This window comes from Agelaius phoeniceus, chromosome Z (genome assembly GCF_051311805.1).
Source record: "Agelaius phoeniceus isolate bAgePho1 chromosome Z, bAgePho1.hap1, whole genome shotgun sequence".
In the NCBI taxonomy this organism is placed as follows: Eukaryota; Metazoa; Chordata; class Aves; order Passeriformes; family Icteridae; genus Agelaius; species Agelaius phoeniceus.
Genome location: NC_135303.1, coordinates 26110413 through 26124068, shown reverse-complemented (window position 1 = coordinate 26124068; position 13656 = coordinate 26110413). Strand labels below are relative to the sequence as shown.

The 13656-nt window shown below is 38.8% G+C and overlaps 1 protein-coding gene across 1 annotated transcript in view; it reads left to right on the top strand.

The window, feature by feature from the left end:
- The window catches only part of SMC5 (structural maintenance of chromosomes 5), a 49982-nt gene that overhangs the window by 27552 nt on the left and 8774 nt on the right, over positions 1–13656 (top strand). The window contains exons 11-18 of the mRNA XM_054652095.2: positions 2233–2346; positions 3338–3432; positions 3634–3766; positions 4634–4807; positions 4937–5106; positions 9699–9822; positions 11011–11133; positions 13221–13346. Coding sequence (XP_054508070.2) covers positions 2233–2346; positions 3338–3432; positions 3634–3766; positions 4634–4807; positions 4937–5106; positions 9699–9822; positions 11011–11133; positions 13221–13346 — 1059 coding nt within the window. The remainder of the gene's footprint in view (positions 1–2232; positions 2347–3337; positions 3433–3633; positions 3767–4633; positions 4808–4936; positions 5107–9698; positions 9823–11010; positions 11134–13220; positions 13347–13656) is intronic.

The following is a 13656-nucleotide window of genomic DNA, read 5'->3' as shown; positions in this document are numbered from 1 at the left end:
AAGCACTGTTAGTTGCCAATTGAGTATCTCCCTTTAGAGCACAACCTGCTCAGCTGTGGTTACTTCCCTCTGTGATCTCTGAGTGGCTTTTTTGTTTGTTCTACCCAGCTGTCTAGAGACACAGAAATCAGTTGCTGGTTTTGTTTTGTGTTTTGGTTTGGTTTGATAACTTAGGTATGATCTAGAAATAGCAGGGCTAAATTTTCAAAGAGAATATTACTTTTTTTAGTGCAATATATGCTTGCAATGTATGCTCCATGTAATGTGAAGAGGATGAAGATCTCCAGTTGCACTTCTTTTCAGAATTGCAAACTTACTTAATATATTGCTACAATTTACATTAGTATATCAGAATATTTATATACAACTTCTTACACTTGGTACATGTACTAGGACTGTTCAAAATTACTTTTGGTTAGAGTAGAATCCCTAGTATTTCTTGTTATTATCAGAACTTTGAATTCTCCCTGAAAGACCACATCGTTTTATAAATGCTTCAATAAGGATATCTTTACTTTTACATATGGCCTCATTAACCTCTGTGACATCAATTGATGTGTGGATTTGTTTTCTCTCTGTTGAGGTGTAACCCTGGCCATCAGTCAAGCCCCAGGCAGCTGCTCACTCACCGCCCCTGTTCAGAATTCGGTAGAGAATCAGAAGAGTAAAAGCTTAGACAGCTCATGGTATAGAAAATTTAATAGGGAAAGCAAAAGCCATGCACATGAGGAAAGCAAAACAAGGAATTAAGTCACCATTTCCATGGACGGGCAGGTGTTCAGCCATCTCCAGGAGAGCTGGGCTCCATCATGTGTGACAGTGACTTGGTATCTTGGTTTTGGCCAAGGACAGGGTTAAATTTTGTTAATGTTTGAGAGGATGTGTGGCTGAGAGGGTGTGGCCAGACCCTAATTTGTTCCATTTAACTGCACCTCTTTGCAGGGTGGGTGGGGGAAAGGGACTCTTGCTGTAATTTTGCCTTTCAGGTTGGGAGAAGTTACAGTGGGCAGTCAGCATTTGTTGGGGGTGTAAATTGTTAGTCTTACACCTTTTATTATCAAAATTGCTGCAGTTACTGGTTGCTTTCTTATCTTATTGCTCTTTCCAGTAAATTATTCTTATGTCAACCCATGATTTTTACCTTTTTTGCCTCCAGTTTTCAACTCCATCCTGCTGGAGCAGGAGGCAGGGAGGGGACATGGGGACCAAGCAGTGCCATGGTTTTAATGGGCCTTCTAAATTGAAGAATACCATTCCTAAACTATGACATTTGGGAAGCCATCACTCCAAGTGTACCTCCTTCCTCTCACATTATATGCTGAGGATGATGATCTGGAATATCCCTTTGGTCAGTTTGAGTCACCTGTTCTGGCTCTGTTTCTTCCCAGTCTCCATCATCCCTACCCTACCACTGTGGCAGCATAAAGAGTAGAAAAGGCCTTGGCTTTATGTAACCTGTGCTCGGAAATAACAACCATCTCTGTATAATGAACCCTCTGTTGAGCACAGGCCCAAAACACAGCCCCATACTGGCCACTGTGGAGAAAATTAACCCGACCTCAGCCAAAACCAGTACACTTTGGTATCACATAAATTAGTCTGGTGTATTTAAAAATTCCATCTTTCAAATTGCTGTTAACTGTACCCAGCCTTTCTCTATTTTGAGATTATTAAATTGTGTAGTTCTCTGTAATTTTGCCTTTGTGTTTCATGTATAGTGACATAGTGTTTAATTACTAGTCAAAGTCAACTGAAAACCACAAACATTAACATTTCATTCAGATTTGGAAAGCTTCATCCATTTTAAGTATGTGGGGCTTTTTTCTTAGGAATTCAAATGCACTTCAGCTTAAGGAGTGTGGTGTTTTCTGTTGCTAATGGAAAAACCCTTACTAGTGCTGGAGCAGAGCCATTAGACATAAGATGGGGGTGGTTTCAGTTGTAAGGTCAGGATGGAGCGGGAGAGGTGGTATGGTGAGAGATGATGATAACTCCAGGAGTACTGAAAAAGGATATGGATGGCTAAAAATTAGGCACAGTGATCTGTGACTTACCATAGGTTTCCTCCCAAGAGAATTGGTTGCAAAAAAGGCAAACAAATACATTTTTAAAGACATAATTCTTGTTTTCATTAAATATATGTGTGGATATCATCTTGATTATTTGAAGTGTTTTTTGAGGATGTTAAGTTGAATTGTATTAAATCACTTGCTCATTACCTTTCTTTATTAGATCAATATGAAAGACAGTAGACATGCAAAATACGTTGAAAATCACATTTCGTCCCATGACTTGAGGGCTTTCGTTTTTGAGTGTCAAGAAGATATGGAGACATTTCTGGTGGAGGCAAGTTGGCACCAATTTTAAAACTTTTATTAAGTACTGAAGTAGGAACCCTGAACTTGGGAGTCTAGTGACTAAATCTGTTTGATAGTGATAAATACCTATATCATAACAAGTAGATAATGTGTTCAAAGATTTTCTTCAGAAATAAGGCTTCCTTAAACCTTAGACTAACTGGATACATGTAGGCATATTAGAAGATGTGTTTTTTTTAGATTGTCTTCCTCCTTTCAACCTTCCTTAAGGCAATAATTACTTAAGTATAAAATGCTGTGTATAAGAAAATGGGTAGAGCAGAAATCTACCCATTTAGTACCAAAATTTTCCACTGCCCTTTGAATAAAGAGGCAGGAAGCATCTTTTGTGACATGCAGTGGTCTAAGCAGCAAATTAAGCTTGTTTTTTCATAGTTCGACTGTCTCCAGAATCAGTGAGAAGATTGTTCCTTTTGAAAGTCAGGCAGATGATGCAAGAGGAAAAAAGCAGAAAATACGGTATTAAACTGTCACAATGTTTCCCAACTACAGTCAACACAACCGTGTATTTAGTGACAGCCTGTCCTGCAGTTTTTGAAGACACATCCACTCTTCATGGAAACTAACCACTTTTTTATACCTGAACAGTAGTGGTGATACCTGAAGTTCTGGGGGCTTATCTTGCTTGTGTGGTTGTGGAACTCAGTTCAAGGCTGCTTTAACCAGCTCAACTGATCTTCACTTATACGAGTAGCTCTTTAGACTGAGTGGCTCTTTAGCACTTGGTTCTGGGTTTCTTTGATTGCTTTGATTTTCTCTAGCATATAGTGTTTTCAGGGACGTTAATAGAGTTTGCTTTTAGAGAACTTGGTTATTTCTGAGCCAGAGTGAATTTGTAAGTTCTTCCAGAGGTCATCAGTTGAAAATAATTCTGACTCTGAATCCGTAATTAATATTTTATTTGCACATGGTTTATTTTTCTGGTCTTTACCAAATAATCCAATATAATCTTAATATAGGTGCGCGATCGTCAGAAACTAAGAGTGAATGCTGTATGTGCACCTGATGAATCATGTGCTGAAATTTTACCATCAAGACCTATTGAAGAATTACAGTATGTATCTGATTGTATTCGGAAGTAGTTTCAAATGCAGTGGGTTTGTTTTGTAGCTATATATTAGAATTTTTTATGCAAATCAAATTATCACCAGTTTAGTTCTGGGTTAGTGGGACTTCTTTCTGACCCTTCAGTAACTTCAGCTTGCTTACCTGCTGAATTTGATTTGTGATGCTTACTTTTTTATCTCTTCTTCAGCCAATACGGATTTTATTCATATTTACGAGAGTTATTTGATGCACCTTCTCCAGTGATGAGTTACCTTTGTAGCCAGTACCGTGTTCATGATGTTCCTGTGGGAACACAGAAGACCAGAGACATGATTGAAAGGGTAAAGTATCTGAAGAAGCATAAATGCACCTGTGGTGTGGAGTTTTATTTTGGAAGTTGCTTGGCAAGTAAACACGGAGAATGCAAAAAATTGCTTTAGCAATTTTATTTATCCTTTTTGTTTGCCTTGTAGAAGTGGGAACACTTCATTATGGGCTAACATATTGCAAGACATTTTAACAAATTCAATCAACCTAATTATTTACTAAGCCTAATTGACAGAATATAGCTGATGCTGCATATATAAACTGAGCAACATTTTTAGTCTAATGTAACTTATCCTGTGGAGGCTTTTTGCTGTTTCTGGTGTAGTAGACATTTTTTATCTTTATTTATCTTGAGTTATGGTAAATCTTTGGTTATTTATAGTATCCTTTTTGAGATGAAGCTTTTAAAACAAGCAGCTTTGGTATTTTTATACCTTCTTTTTTCCTACAGACACATTTGCTTGACTAATACATTACAGCTCACCTTATGGTTTCACCTATTAATTCTTTAGTACTTTGTTTCTTTGTTACACAGGATACTTGTGCAACATGTTACGTGACGCAAATACAATCCTTGTTCACTATGCAGTACCAATGCTAGCAATTTTTCATTGGTGTCTGTAATATCTTGACAATCAGACTTGTTTAATTAGTTATGGTAATATACTCCAACAGTATCTCAACAGTTCTTTGCTTACCAGTCTGAATTACAAGTGTATTGCTGCATTAAATTTAGCATCTTTTTGCAAAGGTTGTTAATAAGTAGGACCTGCAGAAGCTGAAGTTTTTTTACTGTGTTTATCAATCACTTGTTCCTTGTCCTGAAAAGTATTGTCTTCAATAATGCTTTTGTCAGATTAATATTTTTCTGTATTTCTTAGATCATACGGGAAACCAATCTGAAGCAAATTTATACAGCAGAAGAAAGATATGTTATTAAAATATCTTCTTACACAAAACAAACCATCTCTAGTAACATATGCTTGAAGGAGGCACAGTATCTCACTAGTTCAGTGGATACAGAGGAAAGAGGACAGTTGGAAAACCAACGACAGGTACCAATGTATTTTTGTAGCTGTGTATGTTGTGAACTTTTAGCTGTTTTATCATGGATTAAGCAGAGCCTGCATATGTTAGTATGGCATGCAGTAAGGATGCTAGTGTTGCATGTTCTTTTGTTTCAGGACATCAGTAATACGTTAAAGTCATTGGATGCACGTTTGACTGCACTGTTCGAGAGACAGAAACTTCTGGATCTCAGGGACAATAAACTCAGGCAGGAGAAGAAGGTGCTTTTAGAGAGAGGAAACCGGAGGAGGCAGTTGGAATCAAAAATTGGTGTGAAGTATGATAGGTAGGAAACAAGCTATGATATCTATGAAAAAATCTACAATATCTATGTTATCATTTTAAAAGCAGAGATATTTTTGTTTTCTCTTAATACAGCATGCTTTTGCCCTTAAAAAGTAACCAGTATTTGAGCATTAGATATGGGTGATAATCAAGACAAGGAAGGTGTTTATAAATTATGACAGTATCTGAGACAACATGTAGCAATGTTCCAGATGATTTTCTGTAATAATATATCACTGCATGTATTTACTCATAAATTAGGTTAATATTCTAACTTTGTAGCACATATCTAGGTAATGCCATAATGTGTATAAATGGTACTAAGTAAGCATGTCAGGGATTGAGTAAGGCCCCATTTGTCCATAGTATCATTCATTACATATGTTTTGTTTTTGTGGGCCTCTGCAATTGGTTTTTCTGTTGCCGTTTGTCATAAGGCGTGAAGTCAAGGCATTTTTCAACTGGTATTTCATTTAAGCACACACTCTCAGTAGGCAGTGTAGACAACATAAACATCCAGTCTGGAGCTTTCTTGTTTTAACCTAGGAACACTGTCTATCAATTCTTCTACTGTGTACCTCATAAGACAACTTTGTTCCATCCTGTCAGTGGTTTCTGTTTTGGAAAGATACAGGGCTGATGTTATTAGTCTCTTGTCTATGGTGAACAAATAGAGCGCCCTCATCCTGTGCTGTAGAGTGTGTGCTGTAGCCCCTGACCATCTTCATTGCTCTCTGAGTTTGTACCAAATTGTTGAGGTTTGGCACAGTGGTCCAAACTGTGTGCAGTGCTAAACAGAGTGGAAAAATCACTTAACTTGCCTGTGCTCCTACTTGTACAGCCTAGTTTGCTGCCAGGGTGCACTGCTTGCTTATGCACAGCTCATTGTCCAGCAGTGCTTCAGGTTCTTCTTTGTAGAGCTTTGGTGCAGTCAGTCTGTCATGAGCCTGTATTACTGCCAGAGCCACTGTCTTCGCAGGACAGGACTCTGCATTTGTCTTTGCTGAATCTCACAAATCTTCTGTCAACCACTTCCCCAGCTTCAGTAGACCTCTGTGAACAGCAGGCCTATTGCTCCCTCCCAGTAGTTCAGTATCTAAAAACCTAACAGCAGGGCCCTCTCTTTGCTCTTCCATGTCACTGGGAAGAGTCTAAACAGGATAGGATCCAGAACATAATCCTTGGTACTGACTTCTGGGCAAGAGAAAACAAACCAAGAGTCGCCATAGAACCACATTTTTTTACCTATTTAGTCTTCGATTAATCCAGACTGTGGTCTTGAAATTCAAATGCATGAATGGTGTGGGACACAGCACTCCAAAAATGAGAGAAATTAGTCTGGATCCAGCAGACTGAGAGGATGATGAAGCTGATGCAGGTTGATGCTCCTGCATGAATCCAGTAGTGGGGCTAAGCCTGACTTCCCACTAGACACACACACATCTGAACAGCTTATGTGTACATAGTTACACACTGCACAGTGGTCATACAGAGCAACTGGACAGATGCAGCACTGGTGATTGCCTCATGTTTGTACTGTGTCTGAGCAGCATGAGATTACCCTGGTGCATTGTCTGTGCATGTCTGTGGGCAGTGTGGATCCCATTGGCAGCTGGTTCCAGACACTCTGAATCTGTGCAGTCAGTACCCCTAGACCTCAGTCTCCTGAACTGCTTGTACCTGAAAATGCAAACCCCTGAGGCTGTAGCCCTGCTTCTGTTGGCCTGTAGAGACTGCCTCCCTTGCCCATGTGTGCCTGCATGCTGAACTGGCTGTGACTCCCTAGTTTCCAGTAGCTCATTCTGTGGTCTTTGTCTCAGAGATACAGAGGTAGCCACGACTACCTCGGTTTGCACCCCATAGCCAGTACTGCTGTCATCTTACCCATAAGCACATACACATGGCAGCAGTCTGTGTCAGCCAGGCTGATCCTCCAGTAGCCACTTCTTCCTGCGGTGTCACTCACTTACTGTCTTGGCTCCTGGGCCACTTGCTGTCTAGTGTGCCTTGGTCTTTATTAGGGATCAAACACGCTCTTGCACACTTGTACCATGGTGCTGGCAGCAAGGACAATCACATCATCCCATGGTACACTCGCTCTGGTCTCCAGCCAGGTGCAGCCATCACAGACAAGCAGGTTTCCCCCTTTGACTTGTGATTTGACTACAATTGCTTGCACTTAGACTTCCAAACACGTGAGTGCCTGAGTAGAAAGCAAGAAAAGAGGGAGGAATGGAGTTGAGTAAAAAGAGAATGTGTCAGTTGGGCATGGCTGGACAAGGATAGCAACCAGCCCACTATTTACATCTAAGTGTCCCTCTTATCCTCACATTCCTCTGTTTTCCTGTATGTGTTATTCTCCAAGTTACCTAGTTTCTCCCTTTCCTCACATTTTTTGCACTCTTAAATATGTAATAGTAAGAATCCTGTGCTTTTCTGCTGGATCCCATAATGTCTATTCTATAACACAATGTCCAGCACTATGCTGTTCTACAGGAGATGCAGAGGACTGGGCTGGTTGGGAGGAGTCTCAGTGACAGCAGCTGATAGCGGCTTTTTGACTGCAGAGGTTGAAGGACTCTTCAGTCAGGGACACTAATGTTACCCTCTACAGACTGAGGTTTCTTTTGATACTGAATTGATGACTAGTGAAGCTGGATGACTTGGCCTTTAGGAACAAAGATTCAGGGCACTCTTTACTGAGATAACAGCAAAATTGTCAGAAACAAGACCTCTCGTTTTGTTATATAATTACTTTTTTATTTAGATATCTTCTATATCATAAGTAGGAACATCGTTTTGTCTCCTCTATATAATTTTTACACTCTGCTGCTTCAAAAAGATATCCATGTGTTCATGAGCTTCAGTGAGCAATTGGTAACCCTGGTGAACCTTCACAGGACTTGGCCAGCAGTGAGGCTGCTCAGCCATGGTGACAAATTTGGGTCACTCAGAGTATCCCACAAATACACTGTAGCATGTTTGGTGCATTCCCAGTACTGCTAATGCAGACAGAAATGCCCACTAACACGTGAAAGAGCCACAAAACCACAGGGTTTCCAGGTGAACTGCAGTCAGTGGAGAATAACTGGTTTCTTAAAGAGGAAGGAAGCTGGAAAGGTGGTGTGACTGTCTCTTTGCCAGGAGAGCTGTCACGAAAGGTTGTGCCACCACTTAAATTAAGGTAGGGGACTGCTGTTGGAGTCACAGACAGGCACGTGTTCACTCATTTTCTTGAAGCCCAGTGTGGTACCCCTGTAGACTTACTTGACAATAGTATTTTCAGATATTACTTTTGCATTTCAGAGCCTGAAATTACATGAGAGCTGTATCATTGCCTGGAAGAGTGGATTTTTGGTTTATTTCAGTTACTTTTTTCAGTTACTTTTTACTTCAGTTTGTAACATGACCTGTAGGTGTGGTTCTTAGGGACATAGTTTAGTGAAGAATCTGGCAGTGTTAGGTTAGTGGCTGGACTCAATGATCTTAAGGTCTTTTCCAACTCAACCAATTCGGTGATTCAGTTGAGGTGCAAGAAGGCAACCCTCCTCAGTCCAAAGCAGGCCTTGGTGTTGACTAGATTGATTGGTTTCACACCTGGACACTGGTACTGAGACTGTGCTGGGACAGGATGTCCCTTTCTCTGAGTCCTGAATTTGCATTCCCATCTGCTCCCATGGCCCTGTGCTCCTCTGAGCTTGTGGAAATGGGCATTTCATGGACTCATGGCTCGTGTGGTAGGCCTGGGTGTAGCCAAGATGCAGGGTATTATTTGGACTTCTGGCAGCTGCTGTTGTCTCTTTTATGTGTGGAGATGAGCTTCTATCAGGTACCCTAACAGAAAGCTGAAATTGACGTAAGTAGCAACGGCTTGATCTCCGTCACCTCATTGTTTTACAGTTGGTTCACGAGGTATGGCGTGCCCTTTGTAAATGCTTGATGAATCTCCATGATCACCTTCTCCATTATTTCCCTAGAATTGCTTCCTGAAGGGACTTGTTTTACTGTTTTCTCAGGGATCAAAGCGAGAATGACCAGTTTTTAGTTTCCTGTATCATCCTCTTGGCCTGTTTAGCAGTTTTGAAAAATCTCCAAATGCTTTGCAGCTCACTAAATGTCATGGTTCCTCTTCCATGTTCTGAAGCTCTAAAACAAGTGAAAACTCTGGTTTTTTTCACTGAGATGAGGATGCAGTTATTTTTTGGCTAGACTACGTAACAAGAATTAAGTAAACTTCCTGAACTCACCTGTGTTGTATTGTTACAAAGAAGTACCAGAAGAAGAAAAGTTCATTCCTTACAGTGATTTTTTTTTCTCTGATTTGAAATTTACAGAAGTAAAGGACTATGCTTGCACAATGATGCTGTTAGTAGCCAAAAGTGGAGTTTCTTTAACTGCTACTTGTTTTGTCTGTTGTATTTCTTTGGTTTAAAGTGCATAGGCTGGGAATGCCTCCAATGTATTTGGAATGTTTATGATTATAAATTCCTATTCTTGCTAACTGTTGGTTTTGTCATCAAGTGTAGGAATGTTTGTGTTTTTAGTATGATTTATTTTTAATCACAATGAATCAAATATTGATTCCTCCCATAGTTTAAGACAGCTGGAACAAGATGCTATTGACCTAGAGAAGGAATTTCAGCTGGCAAATGTAAAAATCAAAGAAATAAATAAACAGAAAGCAGAACTTGTTACTGAACTGATGCATCTCATGAAGGTATGTATTTTTAACTTGGTATGTGTTCCGCTTTTGTGAAGAGTCCAATTCTTGTAATTTAAGTGGGAAGCGTGCAACATTTGTTACTGTCAATGTTTTCAAGCTAGCTTTCCTAATTATTGAATAATATTAACTTTTTCCATTTTTCATCTCCTTCTACTTTTTTTAAGTCTGTATTTCTGATAATTATTTTAAAATTGCTTAAGAGAATTGGAAATGAATAAACTTTTTCCTCTGCCCAACTTCATACTGTAGAAATTTTGTGTTAAAATGACAAATAGTGAAGATCTCAGACCTTGGCTCACCACTGTAGTCAGATGTTAGCGCCATCAAAATTTTACCTTGTAGATCCCCTAGGTCTACAGTAGAAACCTTCTTCCCTTCCATTAAGGGAGAGGATTAATTTGTATTTATGTGCTGATCATAAAGACATGATAAACAGTTGCTTTCAATGGCCTATATTTGTAGCTACCCTTTAGACAGTAAACAATGTGTTGATGGTTTTGAAGCCTCTGGACTGTTCCTGAGGCTGACTTGTTTGAAAAAACCCCAAACATTTTAATGTCAATGTCATGAAACCAGATTCTAGTGATCATTGAAGGTCTGTTACGTAGCTGCCCAAACACAGCCTTGTTTAGTTGTCATGTGCTGTTTCAGTTAAGACATCAGATATAAGGGTTTCTGTGCAACTTGTCAGTCAACTGCAATGTCATTACAAGATGTGTATGTCTTTTGTGTTTATTTTTGACCTTTTCCCTCCCTGTGTGGCATATGATGTCCACCAATATTCACCTGTTGGATGCTTCTCTCTGAATAACAATTGAGATGGCCTTAGCTCTTACATTTCACATGATAGTATATAGTGAGAAGGGAAAGAGAATGGGGCGAGGGAGCGTTGATGTAAAATTGTGGGTTGAAAGTAGACTTGTATATGTATCTACATATGTGTATTTATATCTATTTGGTGGAAATTATATATGTATCTGTAGATACTTAAAAGTGCATGTGGACTGTACCTCTTCGAGAACTTGGGTCACCACTTTTCTTTGAATTTGACAGCAGTATTGATGACTTGAGCACAGTGTGAAATTGTATGCTATGACTAAAAGGATGGGTATTTTCTAAAGTAGTGATTATATCGGTTTTGAGTCTGGTGAAAAAAACCCTGCTTTGTTTTCCTGTGTGTAGAGGATCATACCATTGAACGTCAACAAAGTAGATCTGGCTTTTCAGATGACCAAGGTGACTGCTAAGAAAAACAGACTACAATCAGAGTACAAAGCAGGAACTGTACAGCTAAGAGCTGCACAGGTAACAATATTTATGAATATTGGTGTATCTGCTATGAAAATGTCTCATTGGGAAGCCTTTATGCTGTTGAAAAGGATGCTTCTGTGTCTTTGTTTAGAAGTGGCTCTTAGTACTGCTAAATATTTAGCCTTGATTTCTGTGATTTGACTTCAACCTCTTCATTTAAAGCAGAATAGTAGCTTTGCCATCCTCAGTTAAGACAGCTAAGCTGCTGTGAAAATGTGCCACTTAGTCATCTTATCTTGGATCCTTTTATTGTAATAAGAAATGTGTAAATACTTCTTTGTATAACAAAGCCATGAACATCTTGTCAGTAATATGTATTGTCACTGGGAAATTCATGTAATGTTTCTAGTTGTCTCTGCACACGTCTTCATCATTTAGGGAGAAGCTTGGGCTGGTACATAGATGTCTGGTCAGATCGGTAGACAGGATTTGTGATTTGTAACATTCTGATAATTCTTAAAAATTGCCTCCTTCCTAGTGAATGGTGTGTGAGTCAAGTGGAGTCCCATTGAGGCCCCCTCAAGAAACCAACAGGAACATTAACATTGCCACATACTTTCTAATATATAGAAGAAATAAGGAATCAAAGCTTGTGTATTTATATTTGTCTAAATTTTATTTTGCACGTGGGCATTGACAGTAAACTGGCAAAGTTGAGTGAAAATTGAAAATTGACTTGTTGAATTGTCAGTGCATTTACTAGTACATGCTTGATAGTAACATCAAATATCTCTTGCCTTCTAGTTTTTCTGTCACATACTGAAGTTTCTCCTGCCACTATATATTTTCCTTTTTGCTGAAGAATTTTACTTACCATAGCTTGGATCAGGCATATTCAATCTGTTGAATATTGAATCTGTTTCAGATTTTATGTGCCTACAGATCAACTTGAACTCTTGTTTCATGCAGCTCTGCAGACCTCCCTTCAAGTGGGAGATCTATATACAATTGAGAATTGACATTCCTCACTTCAGTTGATTCAGAATTGATTTGGGCTCTGGAAATGACCAAATACATAAAATTTATGCTTCTTGTAGAAAAAAAAGTATGGGTGACTCTCACAGGATCTTTTGCCTTCACTATCATGTCAAAATATTTCAGATGAAGCCATTTGACTTTTAAATTTGTGGGATCCAAAAAACTATTACAGGACATATGCAGATATCCAGTGGAAGGTACCTATTGTGCTGTACAATAGCATTTATGCTAATTCCGTATAACTTGAGATCTTGGCTGGAAAGAAAATTGGGGACGTCCTCCCTTTACTGTTTTATCTGTACAGCTCTAATGCCAGTCCTTGCATCCCTCCTCTGCAATGGACTTCATGAAGTACAAGAGATGGTCTAAAAAAGGCCTCTTCTAAAAGTTTTCCAACCTTTCTGAAAGCACCAACTCAGTATAGAAAAACATTTTTACAGTTTGTTTGTGGAGATTGTGAAATGCTTATCTGTAATGCAAAGATCTTTTGTGTAGTGCTTAGTGGAGAGGGAGGGAAGAACAGGTTTTTTTGAGTTGATAGCTGCTGAGAGCAGGTAACTAACTTGTGTGAGATGATCACTAATGATCATACCCATTACTACACTTCTGTTGTATTTAGTAGATAACAATCAGTTACAGTTCCAGAAAGTAATGTGAATGACTATCAATGTCTGTGTCCTATTTTTAAAACTGTGAAACAAGTATTTCTCTGTGTGATTTCAAATGAAAACTGAAATTTTTTCACCACTGGAGGGCTCCTATATTTAGCTGAAGTACACAACAGTAAAACTTGGGAAGATAACTCTTGAATCTACATGCACACTTATTAAGCTGAGAGAAAAGAAATTTAGGTATTTCTGAAGAACTTGCTTTTGATCAGTTTGCCTTGGTATCTGTTGACTTGATGAGCAGAGATGTATAATGGGTTTTGGTTAGTTGAAGCAAATTGTTTTGATATTTTAATAGTCTGGTTTCACCTACTTTTTCTGCTTCAGATGTGTTTTATTGCTAGTGTGCTAGAGTTAGCTCTGGGAAATTCACAATAATACTAGAAAAAAAAGATAGTGGTGATTTTTAAAAATATCTTTTGATATTTCTAACAGCAACGTTTTCATGAACTGGATAATAGGAAGCAACTTCTTTATGAGAAGTGCAAGGAACTGATGAAACAGGCTCAACACATCTGCAGATTGGGTCCAGATCAAGATTTTCCAGAAGAATTTAAAGTTGTATGTACAAAAAGAAAATTTCACTCTTGAATCTTGAATTTTTAACTTCTCCTGCAAAGAATAATGTATTTTTTTTTATTAGAAGGCTCCTAGTAAAGGATTATGTGTACTTCTGTTACTGTCATTAACCTTTTAAACCACCTTTGCAATAGTGCTGAAATACCCTTTGACTACTACTTTGTTTTGTGCACAGGGGAGAGAAAATTAGACCTTGGATTTCAATTGAAATCCACAGTCTTGTGTTCACAGAAATAAAGAGAGGCCATATTTTTCTACCTTCCTGCTCTAATGGAGAAACATCAAAGAACTG